Below are 22,500 nucleotides of genomic sequence, written 5' to 3' on the forward strand. Positions count from 1 at the left end.
TTCGGGTGTGAGATACCCGGTAAGCCTGGACAGGATTTTGGGAAGAATTTTAAACGTTACGTAATGTTTATTTGACTGACAACGAGAGGAATGTCAACTGTCATTATATCACTTTCAAGTTAATAAGGCTTTTAGTACAGCACACGCAACCATCTCACACACACCTACGGAACAGAAATAATAAAACGTAATATTATTTTCACAAGAGTATATGGAATTTCACCTCCCAATTTCTGTAAAACCTTCACACGTCCCTGCAGACGAAACCCGAAGTATTCTTAAAACCACGACCTGGAGGAACTCAACAAACGAAAATAATAATAATATATATCTCTTCTTGTTTCCAGGTCGGTGTGATCTGCCGTCCAACTGGAGAGGAGGTTGGTTCCAGAGTGGAGTGAGAGATATCATATCTATCACGAAATCCGAGTTCTCTTCCAAAGGCATCTGTTTGGAATCGTCTGGGGAGAAATATGTCTTCGCAAATAGGTGAGGAACTGGGGATTTCTTACTGTCTGTCATTGGAGTGAATTTATTTGTTCTGAAGATATGTGTCTTTATGAGTTAAACATTTGTTTTATTTATTGTTTTTTTAAATATACATATACGACCTGATACGTTGTGTCTGTTAGTATATTTAATGGGTCTGCGTTAAATGACAAATAAGTGAATTTATTTCTGTTAAGATCTACGTACAAGTGAGCTAATTAGTTATTGGTTTGTTTCAAATATAAAGACAATCTGACGCCTGTTTTTAGTATATTCAAGGGGTATGCATTTTAGTTTTGCTAAGGTTCTGACGTTTAGGAATTAAGTTCTTACGCACTGAACTACTGTAATGTTTTTGGTGTTTTTATTTTAATACGTTAATATGCACACAGACTTTATTGAGAACTACGACTGACAATCTGCCCTATACACAGCAGTATGGTACAATGTGCTGGTGTATGAAAGAGAAATTCCCATTTATCTGGATCTTTTGTGAGTTGTGCTGTGCTGTGATGTGAAAATAGGTATTTTTTCCATGCACCGATATCCAACTCCATCTAGATTACCATAACTGAGGTCATGGAAATAAACTTCGTCATTGCCCAAAGAATAAAACTTAGTATCCACGCCACTTCTCGAGCCATCATCTAATCGAAAGTGACCTTTAGTGATGCCCTTCACTGCGGAAACAAGTACCCGCGAGAAAAACGGGGGAAAAAAGGACTTAGTTGATGATTTCTGTGAAATTCGTAATGGAGAACTCTCCCCCAAGTATTCGTGTCAACATGCAACGCAGACACCCGGGATTATTCTTGCAAGATGTCACGGTTGTATGCCGTCGTTATCTGGACACTGTAATCATCCCTGAGATAAATACTGACAATGAGTTAGCCCCCTTCTTCTTCTTCTTCTTCTTCTTCTTCGTGCGCTGCTGCCCCTCTCCGTGTAACGGAGGAATGGCCCTTAATTAAATGAATTCCATGACCACCTACGAGGAAACGGATTAATTCATGAGGAGAATGACCCGGGCGAGGTCGTGGGAAAATTACTTTTCTCATATGCTTTTTTTTTTTTTTTTTTTGGGGGTGAATTTTGAAAATCTCAGGCTGATATCGGTATGACTGAGTTACTGATATTTGTATTCATGGCAGTTTTATGAATGAAGACGTTATATATATATATATATATATATATATATATATATATATATATATATATATATATATATATATATATATATATATATATATATATATATATATATATATATATATGTACACACATATACAGTACATAAAGTCTTATGTCAATTTAATACACACATATATATGTGTATATATATATATATATATATATATATATATATATATATATATATATATATATATATATATATTTATATATATATATATATATATATATATATATATATATATATATATATATATATATATATATATATATATATATATATATACATATCACATATGTGTGTGTTTTAAACTGGACATAGAGCATAAATTTTACGTTATCAAAAAGCAAGAGAGAGAGAGAGAGAGAGAGAGAGAGAGAGAGAGAGAGAGAGAGAGAGAGAGAGAGAGAGATAAAATATTAGACTGCTGAATATCTTTTAATCTTACAAAAGAAACAGAGAGAGAGAGAGAGAGAGAGAGAGAGAGAGAGAGAGAGAGAGAGAGAGCGAGAGAGCCCAAAGGCAATGTAGCAACTATTGATCTGAAAGAAAGGTTACGACGAACGGAGACTCTCTCTCTCTCTCTCTCTCTCTCTCTCTCTCTCTCTCTCTCTCTCTCTCTCTCCGGAGTGACTAACGGCCCTCTGAGTCTCGACGAACAAATTGGACGGGAAACGAGTTCTTCGTAGTGAAATGAGAGGGAACTCAAATGAGTCTCTTTCGGAGCGGTGGAAACTATACTACTCCATTGATCGCCGCCGCCTGTGAAATCGGCGTTTGGCCCAAAGACAAAATTGCAGTCGTTTGCCGATATACAGGAACTTTTGGCAGTGTTTTTTTTTTATTTTTTGTGTTTGGCTTGCCTGATAATGACTTTGCGTTTTTCTTTATTCTTATTGTTTTATTTTCACTGCGTTGATTTTTGAAATAATTGTTTTGATTGTGATGACTTTATATTTACTAAATGAAAATGTGAAGCTTTTTTTTTATGTAGCTCGTTTATTAATATTGCGAGATTTTTGTGTTATATTGTCTCACATTCATGCATTGTTCTTCGAAATAACTCTTTTTTTCATGTTTAGTAAATAGAGCTTTCATTGATTTATTTTGCTGTTTGTCGGTTTTGAAATATCTTCTACAAGTTTTTTGTTTAATCAATGAAAACTTTACCAAATATAATCGGATGGTTCTTCCTGTGGGTCAAATCACACGCAAGAGATTACAAAGCAAAGAGGTTTGTCTGTCTTTATTATTTACTTGGAGAACCGAATTACCCTTCACACGCAGAATACCCGATAATTAAAATAAATGTATACAACTCTCTCAATGTAAATGCATAATGTAGTGAAACCAGATCAAGATTCATCACTGGAACATCATCGCTGTAGGCTTTCACATCTTCCACACCGTAGCGAAAAAGCACGTGAAAAGGATGTAATAATTGGTTTTTACTCTTCCCCATATATATATATATATATATATATATATATATATATATATATATATATATATATATATATATATATATATATATATATACATACACACACACACACACACACACACACACACACACATATATATATATATATATATATATATATATATATATATATATATATATATATATATATATATATATATATATATAAAGTGGCGTTTTCTAGTACTGAGCACCTGCCCATTGATTTATCTCTGCACGTTACTGGTAGCGAATGACTAACAAAGGAATCACAGTGCAATGCAACTCAAGCTGTCCCCAAGACTGTGTTCTGAGACAGTCAGACTTTAAGCCACGGAGGAAGGCTTTACTTTTACGCCGCCCTTGCCTAGCAGCAAGATGGAAGCTAGAGGTGGGTGTGGGTGGGCGCTTACACGCTCAGCGATCTGTAGACTCGTAACAAGACAAGAACATAATCCGGATCTCACGCTCGCTCGGTCTCACGACGCCAGATAACCCAGCCAATTACTTACTTATGCTCACCCAGGCGGATGAATATTTGCCTAATCAAGATGCGCAGATGAAATGGCGAGATAGGCGAAGGCTTCGAGTTGAGCGTGTGTGTGTGTGTGTGTGTGTGTGTGTGTGTGTGTGTGTGTGTGTGCGTACGCAACAGCCGTTTGAGAAGGCCAGCGGTGTTTAAAGGTAGGGGAAGTAGGTGGAAGGAAGTATGGGATTACCTGAGAGCGAATTGGGTAAAGTAGGGAAGGTAAAATTAAGACATTTCGCACCTCGGGCCGGAGGGACTGCTGGCGAGGAATGCTAATAAGTTCTCGGCCTTCCTGGATTGAATGTTCCTTCGGAGTGCAGGGAAACGCTTTCCCAGGCTGAGGGTGTCAAGGAACAGTTTGTTCACTTGTCTGGGATTCAACTGGAAATAATGGAGGCAAATGGACATAACTGCTATTTATGAAGATATTATTCAATTTACCAGTCTTATCTTCCTATTGAGGAGAAGTTGTTAAATTCTTAAGCATATTTGAAGACGCGAACAAAACTTCAGAGAACATTAAAAAAAAAAAAAGAGTAAAAGAGTAAAAATGATACGCAAATAGTTCAGGAAACAAGACATAAAAAAAAATGAAACAAAATACATAACAGGAACCGTAAGAGTAATGGCAATAGCGGTTATTTTTACCACGATAATACGAAGAACAAAGAAGCCAAAAAATAGTAAATCTCTCGGATGAAAGGTAAAATATTTTCTCGGAAAGAAAGGGAAAGAAGACATAAAAAGAGGAGGATATAAGGGTCCCAGGAAAAAGAAGAAAATCTGGTCATGAAACCGTGATAAGAAATATTTCGTCTGATTAAAGACCTCGTAAAGAAGGTCTCCTTTCAACCCCGCGGAACTAATCTTTTCAGGACTTGTCCTAATTAAGTTTATGAATTCAACGGCCCTACGTCCTGTCTCCACACACACACACACACACACACACACACACACACACACACACACACACACACACACATATATATATATATATATATATATATATATATATATATATATATATATATATATATATATATATATATATATATATATATATATATCATACACACATATATACATATATATGTGTGTGAGCGTGTGCGTGCGTACTGTGTGCGTGTATGTATTTGTATACGTTTACTATGATCGTTTTCGTCCGTGTGTGTTTGAATGAAAGAATTTTTTTAAACCTTAAAGACACCCCGAATAATGAAACCAAAAACATGCAATTTTACGTTTAAGGGTGACAAAGTAATATACTTTAAAAATAAGAAAAAGATAAAGCAATCTTATGTTTATATCTATGCTTCAGAACAAAAATATGGATAAATCTGCAGAGTTGGGTGGCGTTAATGTTAACCAAGAAACAGTGGACTAAGGAAAGATTACGATGAAATGACTGACAAATGGATGATAAATCACAGAAAGGAAGAAAAGGGTACACTAAGAGGCAATAAGCGAAGACATATTGTGCTGTACAGTGAAAAGGGCTTCAACGACCCTCAATTGGAAGGCTGTTTCATTGTACGGAAATGTGACTTCTTAACGAAATGACAGACGAAGGGATAGTAAAAGTCTGTTAACAAGTAAAAAAAAAAATAGTGAAAATATTTCATTTTAATATGGAAAATGGTAAAAATTTTCATAAGTGAAAAACTAGAAATATGGCTATGAAATGAAATGGTCAATTAATTACGTGCTGTAAATAAATTGTAGAATAAAAAAAAGCCAAAAGGAATCACTTAAAAATAAATGAAACAATTATATGTTGAAAAAAAAATTCACGTAGTTTCAAGCCGAGCAGAATATCTTTCGTTACGAGTTTTAATTTTATGTAAAACCCGAGTCAAGAAGAGGCGGTATGAAACTAATTAAAAGAAAGCCGAGGCGGAATGAATAAAAAATGAGAAAGAAAAGAAAAACAGTAAATAAAAGAAGTTTGAGGTAAACGGAGTACCATCTCAGTAAATAAATTAAAACTCGAAACGTAAACACAACTAACAAGATATAAAAACAGGTAAAAAATGCGACGGAATTTCTTCGGCGCAATCGAGTTTTCTGTACAGCCGCTACAGCGGAGAATCAAGGCTACCGAAAATAGATCTATCTTTCGGTGGTCTCGGTATAATGCTGTATGAGCCGCGGCCCCATGAAACTTTAAACACGGCCCGGCGGTGGCCTTGTCCTATATCGTTGCCAGAACTGAGCAAAGATTAAGCACGATTATGGCTAATTTTAATCTTAAATAAAATCAAAACTGCCGAGGCTAGATCGCTGCAATTTGGTATATTTGATGGTAGGAGGGTGGATGATCAACATACCAATTTGCAGCCCTCTATCCTCAGTAGTTTTTAAGATTTGAGGGCGGACAGAAAAAGTGCGGACGGACAGACAAAGCCGGCACAATAGTTTTCTTTTACAGGAAACTAAAAGTGGGAAAGAATTAAAGTGAAATAAAATTGTGTGTATATCCAAAGAAAGAGATGAAAAGAAAAACTGAAATAAATGTTTTATTTTCAGGAGTTGAATGAAGTACTCTGATTGCATTCTTGGAGTGAAAAATTTCGTAGCTGAGTGAAAAGATGTAACGCAGGGACTTGAGTGAAATGAGTGACTGATCGAGTGAAAACTGGCTGATGAGTGAAGTGAGTGAAATGAGTGACTGAACGAGTGAAAACTGGCTGATGAGTGAAGTCAATGAAATAGGTGATTGCTCGAGTGAAAACTGGCTGATGAGTGAGGTGAGTGAAACTAGTGAGTGATCGAGTGAAAACGGGCTGATGAGTGAAGTGAGTGAAATGAGTGACTGATCGAGTGAAAACTGACTGGTGAGTGAAATGAGTGATTGATCGAGTGAAACCTGGCTGATGAGTGAAATGAGTGACTGATCGAGTGAAAAACTGGCTGATGAGTGAAGTGAGTGAAATGAGTGATTGCTCGAGTGAAAACTGGCTGATGAGTGAAGTGAGTGAAATGAGTGACTGATCGAGTGAAAACTGGCTGATGAGTGAAGTGAGTGAAATGAGTGACTGATCGAGTGAAAACTGGCTGATGAGTGAAGTGAGTGAAATGAGTGATTGATCGAGTGAAAACTGGCTGATGAGTGAAGTGAGTGAAATGAGTGATTGATCGAGTGAAAACTGGCTGATGACTGAAATGAGTGACTGATCGAGTGAAAACTGGCTGATGAGTGAAGTGAGTGAAATGAGTGACTGATCGAGTGAAAACTGGCTGATGAGTGAAGTGAGTGAAATGAGTGACTGATCGAGTGAAAACTGGCTGATGAGTGAAGTGAGTGAAATGAGTGACTGATCGATTGAAAACTGGCTGATGAGTGAAGTGAGTGAAATGAGTGACTGATCGATTGAAAACTGGCTGATGAGTGAAGTGAGTGAAATGAGTGATTGATCGAGTGAAAACTGGCTGATGACTGAAATGAGTGACTGATCGAGTGAAAACTGGCTGATGAGTGAAGTGAGTGAAATGAGTGACTGATCGAGTGAAAACTGGCTGATGAGTGAAGTGAGTGAAATGAGTGACTCATCGAGTGAAAACTGGCTGATGAGTGAAGTGAGTGAAATGAGTGACTGATCGATTGAAAACTGGCTGATGAGTGAAGTGAGTGAAATGAGTGACTGGTCGAGTGAAAACTGGCTGATGAATGAATTACTAGACCAGTTAAGCAGTTAAAAACCAAAGAATGAATTATACTGATTACCAGTGATAAGGGAACAAAAGCTTGTATGAATGGAAATTCGATAACTGAAACTGCTAATGAAGAGAAACATGATAAAAGATATTCACCAAACGGTTGTTACTAAAGAAGCGAAAAAGGAATAAAATAAAATGAAGAAAAGAAGAGAAGCGAAGCAGAATCACTAATACCTTAAATCCAAGACCGTGAAAAGCCTACCAGAGCCATTGCACATACAAGCGAGACGCCATTCTAAAATGCAAGTACATTAGAAGAAAGTAAAGTATCGGTGGTGCTCCTTTCGGCAGTAAATCTTGGCTAAAACTCCAGGGGTCAATCAATCCAGCTACTTTTTCTGCCAGATTTCCGAACCAGAGTCGGTGGCCTCCACAGAAGTTGGATAATCTCAGAATCGCGTGCTTGATACACCCCGGTTTTCAAATGCTTCATATATCCGACTTCCTGGTCGATTTTGTTAAAAACGTATACACACACACGCACACACACACACCCACAGAGAGAGAGAGAGAGAGAGAGAGAGAGAGAGAGAGAGAGAGAGAGAGAGAGAGAGAGAGAGAGAGAGAGAATAATTACTGTTTTGTTACGGTGCTGTGTTAGATCTGCATACATATTTTATAACTGAAATATATCCTGCTATTTTTTTTTTTTTATTAATTAACATCCAGTCGCAAGGTTACAGAATATGACGAACTCGATCCCTACCACAGTCCAAAACTGGAATGGTAGTTAGACATTCATGAATTTCTATTTATTTATTTACTTGATTCAGAAAAGAACAAAAGTTGGGTCATTCTTATTTTTCTCGGCCGTAACTGTTATGTCATATTTGAATCAGAAAGTTATTTATTCTTTCTAAAAAAAAAAAAAAACAACAACGTTGCATTCTTCAATTCAAAAGCCGTTGTACAACGTCGTTTATTTGTTGGGCAAACTTTCCCAATCAGATCCCAACGAATAAAAACAAATAAAAAGTATATAAAAAAATGCCAGCCAATTAAGGAACACAAACAAACAAACAGGAATGGGAATAAAAGGCCAAGGGGAATAAAAAGATGATTAAAGTTCATATGATGTGCGTCAGCTATACGCATAAAAAATGTATGAGACAAACCTCAACAACTGTTTCGAAAAAATGGCAAGGTTGTTAGAAGAAAGTTGGAAAATATATATAATAAGAAATAAAAAAAACTTTTGGGAAATTCAACCGTAAGTATATATTACTTTCGAAAGTCAGAATCAAGTGCAGAATAGGGTAAGGGGTTTATAAAGCAGGAGTATTTATGTAATCAGATTCGAGGGTTCTGATGAGAGAGAGAGAGAGAGAGAGAGAGAGAGAGAGAGAGAGAGAGAGAGAGAGAGAGAGAGAGAGAGAGAGGCGGGGTCCCATGTCTCTTGATGGTTGTATGAGCAAATCGTCTTTTTTTTAAACTATGGCTCATTACTAAATAATATTTTACGTATGCATATATTCATGCAATTCTATAAGTAAAAGTTGACAGCATATTAAAATTAGTAGCAAAATTTCAAAACTATAAGGATTAATAGTTTTTCTAAGACCTCTTCTAAATGTCTGCTAGAAAGATCTCATCAACTGAAATCAGCTTCCATGACCAGGAATAAAGTTTTTCTTTCGTTTATTATCAGTTAAGACGCCCTGTAGCCTCTATAGCTTCTTAGTATAAAGTCTCATCAGAAAGCAATATTCGACTCCCCGCAGTTTATTCACGGTTTTAGTGTCACACTTCACCACCTCCATTCCCTTTACGGTCACAATTTATCCCCTACCTCTTTGCATCAACTTTTCCTGTATTAGCTCACGCCCAAATGCATATGTAGGGAATTCCAGCCATGATTAGGTCTAAACCTTCCCCAACTCTTTCCCCTAAACCTCAGCCTGTGTACACAGACTGACTTTAAGGACGTGGTTGGACGTTAGGCTTAGGACCACGGGTTTCTATTTGTGTGCAAGGCGTTCCCCTAATTACATAGGGGGCTAGTTCTCGAAGCCGTCACCTGTGGCGCTGCTCACTTATTCACAAACCAAAACAACTCGATTTGACGTCGACTCAACTTAACAGCTGGTCTCCGGCAGCTTAAGTGACTGGGCTCGCTCCAATAGCCTGGCCCGGAGGAATTCTTTAGAGTAGCTTAACTGAATGGGTTTGCTTCACTACTCGTATTGTTTCGCTTTGGGGGAATTCTAAAGAGTAGTTTTATGAATCTGGATCTTATATTTAAGAACTGGGGTCTTTTGAAGATGCTTATGAGTGCTTATAAGTACTTTGTTCGACATGTTTCTGAAATCTATAAATCAAATAATCAATCAATCCAACTAAGACATTTTAAATCGTTTAGCCGTTCGTCTTTTCAAAACGTTTTCTACAAGATTTGTTCACTACAGTTACAGATTTCTGTGTGTCAGTTTACGGAGATTTAAGAAATTCCTGATTATTACGGAAGCTAATCAATTCAATTAGTCCTTACATTAAGAAATAACCGACCACAAAATGGAGTAAGAAGCACTTGGATTAAAGATGTTAGTTGGAATCAAATCCAGACAGCAAAAATAATTACTTAAATAAAATGTTTCATGAAGGGAAGGGAAGGAATATATCTAGTTTGTTTTACACTGATGAGAGAACATTTTGACATTATACATCTTTCCTAATTCAAATCTCTCGCTGAATCAATTCTAAAATGAGTATTTCCCGTTTGTTTTACAATGAAGAGAGAATGAGCTGACATTATACCCCTTTCCTAATTCAGATCTCTCCCTGAATCACTTCTAAAATTCTCCGTAAATATTTCCAGTTTGTTTTTCAATGAAGAGAGAATGAGTTGACATTATACTTCTTTCCTAATTCAAATGAGTTGACATTATACTTCTTTCCTAATTCAAATATCTCGCTGAATCAATTCCAAAATTCTCCGCAAATCTTTCCGGTTTGTTTTACACTGATGAGAGAATGACTCGACAATTCCAAACTCCTCCTGCAACAAAATCCCCAAATAAAATCCCTCGTTTACTTTCAGAAGAGATGACTGCTACCGCTGCGTGGTCATCAGCGAGAAGCACTACAACATCCTCCAGTACAAAGAGAGTAAGTATCCCCCCACCCCCACCTCCCGTCTTTAAAAGGAGAATCACCACAGCGAACTGGAACGCAAGGAAAATAAGCGCATCCAGAGGCGAACCCCTTTGTTTACGGGGGACTGGCTTCAGCTCCATTCGCGTAAAAGGCTGGTGGTGGCGGTGGTGGAGAGCGAGAGGAGAACATTGACATTATTTTGGGGCAATGCCACGGGGCTTTCCTCACGCTGAATCGGCTTACCATGGGAGGGGCATGCTGTAAGCTGTAAGCTGTAAGGCAAATGGAGTTCGAATACAGGTGCCGGGACTAGCTTACGAATACAGAGGATCTCGTGCGCATCAATTGTCTGCGGTGGACTTTTGTTTTTTTTTTTTCTGTGGTGGAAACCTTCCGCGAGTGTACTTCTAAGCACTGGTTATTAACGGCAAGGGGATAATAATTATCTTACGTGTATGTATATATAATATATATATCTATATATAAAAAGAAAACAATAAGGGTTTCTGGTTTTTATATGAAGACTGCTGTAAGATTTTAATATATATATATATATATATATATATATATATATATATATATATATATATATATATATATATATATATATATATATATATATATATATGTAAGATTATCATCCAGCCACAACCACATATAAATTCAACGGAACAGAAACCCCAACCAATGATCGAAACGATCTCGAAACCTCGTTCGGTAAATGTCATCTCAAGAAACCCACTTCTAGAAACGAGCGATAAATAATTACTGCATGAGAACGACGAATATGATATCCCCATCATCTCCGAAGACCTTGCTACGTCCACCCTCTCGAAATCAATGACATAAATATTCGCAGCAGACAGCGAACACCATCTACCGACAGATGGCAAAAGTTCACCGGAAACTACGTGTATAAAGCTAACGCGTCCATTCATTGCTTACAACTGATTTAATTCCCGCCGTCATCCACGCTCCACAAAATTGTATTTGCATCGTTAAAGCAATCACGACGGCCAAAAATGAAACTGCGCTTGCCAAGTCATTACACGTTTCGTGCGCTCGTCATTATTGCACGGCGAAATGGCTGTGGACAACACATAACTGTTGTTTATGCAATGGTTCTCTATCTCTCTTTTTTTTTTTTTTTATCCCAACACGAACTCCAGCGGCTTTGCTCTCGAGGGAATATGAGATCGTAATAAGGTTTGGCGAGAGGTATAACCGCGCGTGTGACATAAGGAGGATTTTTTTATGTGTATGTATAAATACGTAGTTTTAGTTTTTTTCGATTTTCAATGAATTTTAATTCTTATTGGTTTTATATGTGTATGCATAAATACGTAGTTATAGTTTTTTTAGTATTTTTAATTAATTATAATTCTTATGGTTTTTGTGTGTCTACATAAATACGTAGTTTTAATTTTTTCTATTTTCAATCAATTCTAATTCTTATTGTTTTTGTGTGTGTCTGCATAAATACGTAGTTATGGTTTTTTTAGTATTTTTAATTAATTATAATTTTTTTTAGTGTATGTGTAAATAGGTAATTATAGTTTTTTATTTTTAACGAATTCTAATTCTTACTGTTTTTGTGTGTATATGCATAAATACGTAGTTATAGTTTTTTTGTAATTTTTAATTAACTATAATTCTTATTGTTTTTGTGTGCGTATGCATAAATACGTAATTATAGTTTTTTTCTGTTTTTAATGAATTCTAATTCTTATTGCTTTTGTGTGTGTCTGCATAATTACGTAATTATAGTTATTTTTTAGAATTTTTAATTAATTATAATTCTTATTTCTTTTAGTGTAAGTATAGATACGTAGTTAGTTTTTTTAGTATTTTTAATTAATTATAATTCTTATTTTTTGGAGTCATTTATAAATAAGTAGTTTTATTTTTTTTATTTTTAATGAATCACAATTCTAATTTATTTTGATATGTATTTATAAATATATAGTTTAAGTTCTTTGTATTTCTAATGAATTATAATTATAATTCTTGGTGGCGTTCATATTTGATATGTGGAATTGTTTGCAAGGTGAATATATAAACAGCATTAGTTTCTGAAATTGGAGTTAGTAGATGCCTAAGATTAAAAAAAAAAAGATAAAGAATGGAACTACGGATTTTCACTCCAAAGAATATGGAAACGAATGTAAGTGGAAGCTAGTTATAGAAAAATGTAACTCATAATTCGGGTAAAATTAGGCTATTTTTAATACAAATGAAGATGGTGAAATTATTCTTGTTCCGTAGGTCGGATGCTATATTTTTTACTCGCTGATTTGATAAAATAAAATAACTTACATGAAACTAAGATCTATGACTCTCCCTCTCTCTCTCTCTCTCTCTCTCTCTCTCTCTCTCTCTCTCTCTCTCTCTCTCTCTCTCTCTCTCTCTCTCTCTCTGTAGTTCAGCTATAATATTTCGTACTAGTTGTAGTTCAGCTATAATATTTTGTACTTAGTTATTTTTAAAATAAGTGTTAAAATCTCTCTCTCTCTCTCTCTCTCTCTCTCTCTCTCTCTCTCTCTCTATATATATATATATATATATATATATATATATATATATATATATATATATATATATATATATATATATATATACATATATATATATATATATATATATATATATATATATATATATATATCATCATCAGCTATAATTTGTGCTTACTTATTTGACAACAAAATTATAACCTACAATCAGCTCTCTCTCTCTCTCTCTCTCTCTCTCTCTCTCTCTCTCTCTCTCTCTCTCTCTCTCTCTCTCTCTCAAATAACCTTTCGGCAGGGAATCCTCGTAACAGTAATGGAGAAATAACCAATAAAACGAAGTCTCCCTCTAATGTGATAGGTGCTTAACCCTCATCTGAAGTTACCCTTTACGTTCCAATAATATTCCCGGGTCGTTTTATTTAATATTCAGATGCACGAATGTTTCTGGGGGGCTGGCGTTCCATTTCAGAATGGAAGTGAATGGAAAATAGTTTGCTCTTCGTTCTCTATATAAGATTTATGAAGTGGCAGTTCCTGAGTAAGTCTGATAACGTGTTGAAATGAACAGAATAAAAGTAAGGTGATGTTTGTTTCTTTTTATAAGGATTTGCGATTGAGTTCTGGAAGAGAATTCTAGGAACGAGTATTTGATTGAAAAGTAACATCCTATCCCATAACTTTAATTTTGTTTTAATTTAAGAGCAGTCCGTTGAATTAAGCAAGGGTTTAGTTTCTAAACTATTTTATAAAAGAAAAAGAATTGTGCATCTGAAATATCAAGAACGAGCTACTTCTCTTATTGAATGGAATGGAATATAGAGTTTAGGCTGAAGGCCAAGCACTGGGACCTATGAAGTCATTCAGCGCTGGAAAGGAAATTGAGACTAGGTAGGTTTGAAAAGTGGAGCAAGAGGAAAACCTCAAAGCAGTTACACTATGAAATAATTGTTAGGAGAGGGTGGATAGCAAGATGGAAGTAAGATAATATGAATGGAGGTACAGTAAAAGGAATAAAAGGAGTTGCAGCTAGGGGCCGAAGGGACGCTTTTGAAGACATACCCGGTGAATGTTCAATTACATGACCATATTACCCACCCACCTTCAAGTTGACCAATTTCCCCTTCATGATTATAAATTTTTTTCCATCCTCGAAACTTGAAAATAATATCTCGTTATATATTCATAAGTAAGAATATTCTTAAAAAAAAAAATTCAAAATGGCTGTGTCAGATTAAACTATATTCACAGATACAGCTGGATGTATTTTACGGATGAAAACTCAGTTGAACGTGAGTTATTAATCTGCCCTTATAGAAACGTAAAATTTACATATTCTTTTATATTAGTGAAGGCGGTCTATTTTTAAGATTTCTTGTAATTTTCCTCGAAAGTGGAAATGCGAATTATAACCATAGTTTTATTAAGCTACGAGCTTTGTAATTAGTCTGCTAACTGGCCAAGTTTGATACACTGAATTATTAATTATATAATTTTTGTCTATTTGAAAGGTATAAACATAATAAGTAATAACCCTGCTATTTAAAATTAAACTTCCATTCAAACTTCTAAGGTGAAACTTTGTTTTTCAAAACGGGAACAAAATTTTAAAAATCATATGGAAAGTTATATTCTTAATGTATCCAGAAAAAGATTTATTGTTAAGGAGGTATTCTGTACCAAATTTCACTGCTGGGAACTGACTCCCAATTTATTCATTATCAGAAAGCGTTTGTTGCCTAAATGTTATTGTTAAAGATTTATTCTGTACCAAATTTCACGACTGCGAACTGAAGTCCAATTTATATATTACAGAAAACGTTTGTTTCCTAAAATGTTTATTGTTGAAGATTTATTCTGTACCCAATTCCACTGCTGGGAACTGACTCTCAATTTATTCAAATGGGAAATGACTCTCAATTTATTTAACTGGGAAATGACTCTCAATTTATTCACAATCAGAAAACGTTTGTTTCCTAAATGATTTATCGTTAAAGATTTATTCTGTACCAAATTTCACTCCTGGGAACTGACTCTCAATTTATTCAACTGGGAACTGAGTCTCAATTTATTCAATTGGGTACTAACTCTCAATTTATTCACAATCAGAAACGTTTGTTTCCTAAATGATTTATCGTTAAAGATTCATTCTGTACCAAATTTCACTGCTGGGAACTGACTCTCAATTTATTCACTATTAGAAAACGTTTGTTTCCTAAATGATTTATTGTTAAAGATTTATTCTGTACCAAATTTCACTGCAATTTATTCAACTGGGAACTGACTCTCAATTTATTCAACTGGAAACTAACTCTCAATGTATTCAACTGGAAACTGACTCTCAATTTATTCACTATCAGAAAGCGTTTGTTTCCTAAAAGGTTTATTGTTAAATATTTTTTTCTGTACCAAATTTCACTGGTGGGAACTGACTCTCAATTTATTCAACTGGGAACTGACTCTCAATTTATTCAGTTGGGAACTGACTCTCGATTTATTCGCTATCAGAAAACGTTTGTTTCCTAAACGTTAGGCGAGACTCTGCCGATCGTTTTAATAACGCCTTTAAATGAAAGCCTTACCTGTTCAAATCGTGATAATCCGGGAAGGGGCTTTGTAATGAACTTGTGTGGTTTGGAACGGATCGTGCAATTAACCTGATGGGTTTGAATGGATCATGTACCATCCTCGTACGTAGAAGCCTATTTATTTCCGACGGTGATTATGATTTTGTTCTGTGATGTAGACCAGATGATAAGGTTACTAACCACTAGCAATAGCTAGTTTGCTAATTGGTATAAGCCTAGCGAATGTAAATAAGACAGACTCTTGGTTTTCACTTCGCTTTTAGAGCAGAGTAGTATTTTTTTTTCTATAAAAAAATTAAATATCAGTGCGTATACATGCGAGGAAGCTCTTTCATTCCTATAAGTACCTCCTTTCGCATTCCTTTTCTTCCATCTTACTTTCCACCCTCTCCTAACGATTGATTCATAGTGCAACTGAGAGGTTTTCCTCCTGTTACACCTTTCAAACCTCTTTTACCGTATATTTCCGTTTCAGCGCTGAATGACCTGACAGGTCCCACCGCCTGGCCTTTGTCCTAAATTCTATATTCTATTCAATTACGCCCAACATCATTAAACCTTTTGCAAGTGATCCCTCACACCACTGTAATTATCTTCCAAGAATCAATAACCTATACATAATTATGCCTCACAGACCTTGGCCTGAAATAGGTTAAAATGAAGCGCACTTTTTCTATGCAATATCATAAATAGGTACGCAATTTGATACTCGTGGGTTTGATTATAATTAGCCAATGTTCACAGACTGTTTTGGTAAACAGATACGTAGGCTATTGTCCTTCGATTGAAAAACATCACTCCCACGCGAACCTTTAGGAAATGTAGGTAATTATTTCACCTGTTATATAATAGTCAGTGCCCTGTTTCTATAGTGTATGTAAAATCACTACTCGTGACTGAAGGCGAATGGATATGGTTAGCATTCATTATTGAAAATGGGTACCTTTGTATTATTCAAGTGCGCATGTGCCAATTCTTATCCAGCTTTGACCAACTGTACGTTAATCATAACTTAATGATTTATGAAGGCCTCTGTGGCTATTGCAGATTTTATTTACGTGTGAGGTCTCAGAAAATAACTGCGTATTTGTGCAGTGAATCTGAAGCACAGTTTGGAAATGTCTGCTAATTTTAGAACCCTGATCTGACAGTGAAGTTATTGCCACAGAGGAAAATTTATTTATATTTTAGTGACTTTCTGTCTCGAGTTTCGTTCATTTTATATAATTATTGCACTTATTCCTTTGTGACTGTCATTCCCTAATATACGGAGCACAGAACAAACTGATTTTATTTCTGGGTATGCAAGTTTGACTTATTAATTTTCTTTGGTACATGGGTACATGAAACTGAATAGTAAATATTTAGGTACTAAAAAATAGGTAAATATTTAGGTACCTATAAAAATGAGTAAATATTTAGGTACTTGAAAAATGGGTGAATATTTAGGTACCTATAAAAATGAGTAAATATTTATGTAACTATGAAAAAAGGTAAATATTTAGGTACCTAAAAATGGGTAAAGATTTAGGCACATAAAAAAATGGGTAAATATTTAGGTACCAAAAAAATGGGTAAATATTTAGGTACTAAAAAACTGATAAATACTGAGGTACCTAAAAAAAATGGGCAAATATTTGGGTACTTAATAAAATGGTTAACTACTGAGGTACCTAAAAAAATGGGTAAATATTTAGGTACATAAAAAAATGCGTAAATATTTACGTACCTAAAAAATGTGTAAATATTTAGGTACACAAAAAATGGGTAAATATTTAGGTACCTACAAAAATGGGTAAATATTTAGGAACCTCAAAAAATGGGTAAATATTTAGTTGCCTAAAAATTGGGTAAATATTTAGGTGCCTAAAAAAACTGGGTAAATATTTAGGTACCTAAAAATGGGTAAATATTTAGGTATAAGAAAACGTGGGTAAATATTTAGGGACTAAAAAACTGGGTATATAAATATTTTTTTCCTAAAATGGGTAGATATTTAGGTACCTAAAATGGTAAATAGATATTTATGTGCCTAAAAATGGGGTAGGCTCATATTGAGGTAAATAAAAAATGGGTAAATATTGAGGTAACTAAAAAAATGGGTAAATATTTAGGTACCTACAAAATGGGTAAATATTTAGCTACCTAAAAATGAGCAAATATTTAGCTACCTAAAAAAATGGGTAATAGACATTTACTTAGTGACAACAGGTTGAGTGAAAGAATGAACGTGTGTGAATGGGGTCGAAAACATTTGAAAACAACAAACAAATCAGCTCTAGCAGTGTAGCAAAACAAAAACCGATGGCAGATACTTTAGAGAGAAAAATAAAAACAAAAAATAAAAAAACAAATAGAATCGGTCAGTAAAAACAGGTCGGTGGCTAAAACTTTTTACGCAAACGTTAGAAAGTCATTAAAAGCCAGTGGTTTTTCGGAACTTTTTTTTATAGATTTTTTTTAACACAGGCCATAAATAAGAGGGAATGAAAATATTTTCCTTCTTCTTCTTCTTCATATTACTGTTATTCAACATATTTTGTAGATAATCCTTTCTTATCTGTATAAGCCTTATTGTTAATCTTCTTCTTTCAACATATGTTATACATACTCTTCGTTTATCATTATAGGCATTATTGCTATTTGCTTACTTCAGTTTCAGAATAAATTGTGATTACTCAATCTATCTCATACCAAATGTTCACTTGGGTTAGCAAAACGAGATGCAAATATCTTGAGTCGAAATCTGGCTTTATTCTCACTAAAGTATAGAGAAATTGCTCAATAAATTAAAGCTTCACTGCATCACATAAGATTAGGAAATGCTAAATTGAATAAAGGATTTATTCCCAAAAGATTCATAGACTTTTCGTCACGGAACCTCAAAAATTCAAGAAAAGTTGCAATGCATTACTACCCTAAAGCAGTTCTCCTTGTATTTTACGCACATTTTTGTCTATGTATTTATTAGTTTCTTAAGCCTTTTTTCCCTCTTTTTAATAACTGATCTTTTTTCTGTATTTTGTATTTCCTTCTGTTACTTCTTTCTAATGAACACTGTATTCTTTGGAAGCTTGAATTTCAAGTTAGTGGCACCTGTGGTTTTGAATAATGATAATATAAAAACGGAAGATTTATGCATTTTATTTACAACAGATCTTCGCATGTCAGTAGGCTTCCTCCTTGACAGAGAAGAGAATGATGATGCCGGCGTAACATGGTTTGCGGAGACGAGAGAAATGTGATATATTATTGGATATTGTACGCTAACAACACCGATCTCCAGATACCGTTTCGTGTTCTTTCAGATTCATAAATTGAAATATATATATATATTTTTTTTTTCAAAACAGTGATATGTTGTTTAAATAAAAGAGAAAATTATAAGGAAAAATAAATGATCTGGAATATCACTTCTCTTGTCAACTCGACTTATTTGTATCTTTAAACATATCGCTTTGTCTATCTATCTATCTATATACATATGTATTTATACATGTATATATATGAGTATATGTATATGTATATGCATATGTATATATATGATATATATATATATATATATATATATATATATATATATATATATATATATATATATATATATATATATATATATATATATATATATATATAACAAATATTTCAGTATAAGCGAATAAAAGAACATACAACGGTACGTATATTAATATACAACCTCATTTTGCAGGGAGACACGAATATATGGCCGAAAATAACAACCTTTTGGTTAATATTATTCATGCATTGCATGTACAAATAATAACGAATAAAACTTTGAAAAATTTAATGCGGACATTTCAAAAGAGAGCCCCGCCTCAAAAAAGAAAAAAAAAAAGAAATTAAAAACGAAAACCAGAATCAAGACGAGGAAAACTTAACTCAAAGATTTCGAGACAGACTCGGAAAAATATATCAAGCCAAAGTTTTTCCTCGTGGTTCAGAAAAATCCTGCGCACAAGGCAACCTGATTTCAAAAGCATTGCATGTCTCCGCCACGTCAACCGGACTAGTTCTTTTCAGCACAGAGAGAGAGAGAGAGAGAGAGAGAGAGAGAGAGAGAGAGAGAGAGAGAGAGAGAGCTTGTGTGTGTGTGGTGCAATTTCTCTCCTTTGTTATAAAACTTCTTATCTTCTCTCCTGTTGCGGGTCAGACACATGGCTTTATCTATGGCGCTTCTATCGTTTTCTTTTACTGCTTTTATGTGGTTTCCAAGGGGAGAGAGAGAGAGAGAGAGAGAGAGAGAGAGAGAGAGAGAGAGAGAGAGAGAGAGAGAGAGAGCAGACTAGTGCCTGGATTCTCTAAATTTCATAAAGATTCGGAGATAGATTTATTTGGCTTTTATATAATTTTATTTTAGGCCTCATTATGCCTTATATATATATATATATATATATATATATATATATATATATATATATATATATATATATATATATATATATATATAATATATATATATATATATATATATATATATATATATATATATATATATGCAAACACACACATATACACATATATATATATATATAAATACACACACACAAACATATATATATATGTACATACATATAAGTATGTATTTATAACCGAATCACGAAAATATGGAACGTGATGAATATATAAACAAAAATATCAACAAAGGAAAGAGAAACAATGGAGTACTTCGCGGCCTTTCGACTTCTTGTCCTTTACTGCTAAGTAAAAGACAAAAAGTCGAAAGGTCTTGCAGTACTCCATTGTTTCTCTTTCCTCGTGATTTTGTCTTTATATATATATATATATATATATATATATATATATATATATATATATATATATATATATATATATATATATATATATACAGTATATGTATATCCATCTTAAAATTCACACAATGCTCTATAAAATAGAAGACCTTTTTCCCAATTAATTCAGTCTACATCAATCTCGAGTGTGTACGCAGTTTATTTCATATTTGGGGCATTTGGGCATGGTGAGGAACCCTCCAGGTAGGGGTATGGGTTGAGGGGGTTGGTTAACCTTTCACCTAAGGGTCAGGGGTGAGGAGGGATGGCGAGGGGGGGAGGAAGGGAGAGGTCACACTGCATTGCATTGCATTATATGGCGTCCTTTTCGAAAACGCCGGGAGAACCGGGAATAGCGATTGAGTTCCCTTAATGAGGTATCGACCGATCGAGCCTTTGATCCCGCGGTCGCCAAACATTGTCATACGGCTTTCCTCCATTGATCGAGAGCCGTCCATCCACCACCAGCCTTTTCGGGGGTGGGCCAGCAGTCATTATCCCGATCGCCAACAAAAGGATATTTTCTCTGACTTCAAAGGAATGCGTCGGGTTCGAGACGGGGTTTTGTTAAACCACGCGCGCGAAATAAACACATTTGATTCACCTAATCACAGCTCAGGTAATTAGCTCTAATTAAGCTATTTGGGAGAGTGACGTTTGCCAAAGGCAGGTAGGTAGGTACGTGGGAATGGCTGTATTGTGCCAGGGCCGTTCCTGGGATGGCACATTATGATTTCAGTGATGCTTATTCTGGGGAATGGTGTACGGTTTTTATTTTAGCGTTAGTTTTAGGAAACGATATGCTGCTACTACTACTACTACTACTACTACTACTACTACTACTACTACTACTACTACTACTACTACTAATAATAATAATAATAATAATAATAATAATAATAATAATAATAATAATAATAATAATAATAATAATAATAATAATAATAATAATTACCTAGTAGTATTATTCGAGTCACAATTGCTTTTCCATTAAAATACTTTACATGATGAAAAATAATCGTAGAATTACGCAGAAAAAGTAATTTTCTTTATAAATACCAACACGGATGACTAATGATTATATTCAGCTGAAATAACAAGTACCTTTAAAAATGGAATTCTTTTGATAAACGAATGATCGTATATATTTTCAGGGTAAAATATTACTTACACACGCGCATATATATATATATATATATATATATATATATATATATATATATATATATATGTATATATATATCTTATGTATACACATATGCGCACGTACATTTGAGCACTACTCTTCACCACACTCAAAGCAGCTCTCGAAGAACCACCTGTCATCAATTTGCATATTATCTTAGTGCCGGCAAAACTGCTCTTAATAAATTGCTACGAATTTCTCTTTCATGGCCGCATATCAGTCATTAAGCCATCGCCTGGCGTTCATTAAAGAGTCATTAACATTGTTATTATCGCCTGAGGTAAAATGAATACACCTCGTTTCATTACGGGAGGATATTTTCCTGCGCCCCAAGACACCTCTTACTCTCGGTCTGATAGTATGCGCTTGAACTTTATCAGGAAGCTTTACTGTTACCGTCTGTCTATTCGTTTTATTTCTACTTTCCTCTTCGTTTCTCTTTTGCCTTGTGACGGAGAATTACTCAAATTCATTTGAGCAATACGAAACGAAGTCTGCATTTCCAATATGTAGCTTTTTTTTTTTTTTTTACATTTTTATCTAACGTAATTGTCCACGATATTCTCACTAACATTACTGCGTATGAGCAAATATACGAAATTATATCTTATGAAGTTTAATTCCATTGTCTTTTGAAGAAATATCTTTCGTATAAGCAAGTACTAAATCATAAGTAAAAAATCACACACAAACACACACGTAGGCTATATATTTCTGTGTATATATGTGCATATATAAATAATATATATATAACGTATATATATATATATATATATATATATATATATATATGTAATATATATAATATATATATATATATATATATATATATATATATATATATATGTAATATATATAATATATATATATATATATATATATATATATATATATATATATATATATATATATATACGTATATA

At 34.2% G+C, this 22,500-nt stretch overlaps 1 protein-coding gene across 5 annotated transcripts in view; it reads left to right on the forward strand.

The window, feature by feature from the left end:
- LOC136848235 (uncharacterized) overlaps nt 1-22,500 on the forward strand; it is a 264,110-nt gene that overhangs the window by 203,310 nt on the left and 38,300 nt on the right. For 4 of the 5 annotated variants that reach the window (XM_067120590.1, XM_067120593.1, XM_067120592.1 and 1 more), the window contains 2 exons: nt 348-489; nt 10,427-10,494. In XM_067120590.1, coding sequence (XP_066976691.1) covers nt 348-489; nt 10,427-10,494 — 210 coding nt within the window. The remainder of the gene's footprint in view (nt 1-347; nt 490-10,426; nt 10,495-22,500) is intronic. The other variant, XM_067120594.1, reaches the window with a different exon arrangement.

Source organism: Macrobrachium rosenbergii, chromosome 18 (genome assembly GCF_040412425.1).
Source record: "Macrobrachium rosenbergii isolate ZJJX-2024 chromosome 18, ASM4041242v1, whole genome shotgun sequence".
Taxonomy (NCBI): domain Eukaryota; kingdom Metazoa; phylum Arthropoda; class Malacostraca; order Decapoda; family Palaemonidae; genus Macrobrachium; species Macrobrachium rosenbergii.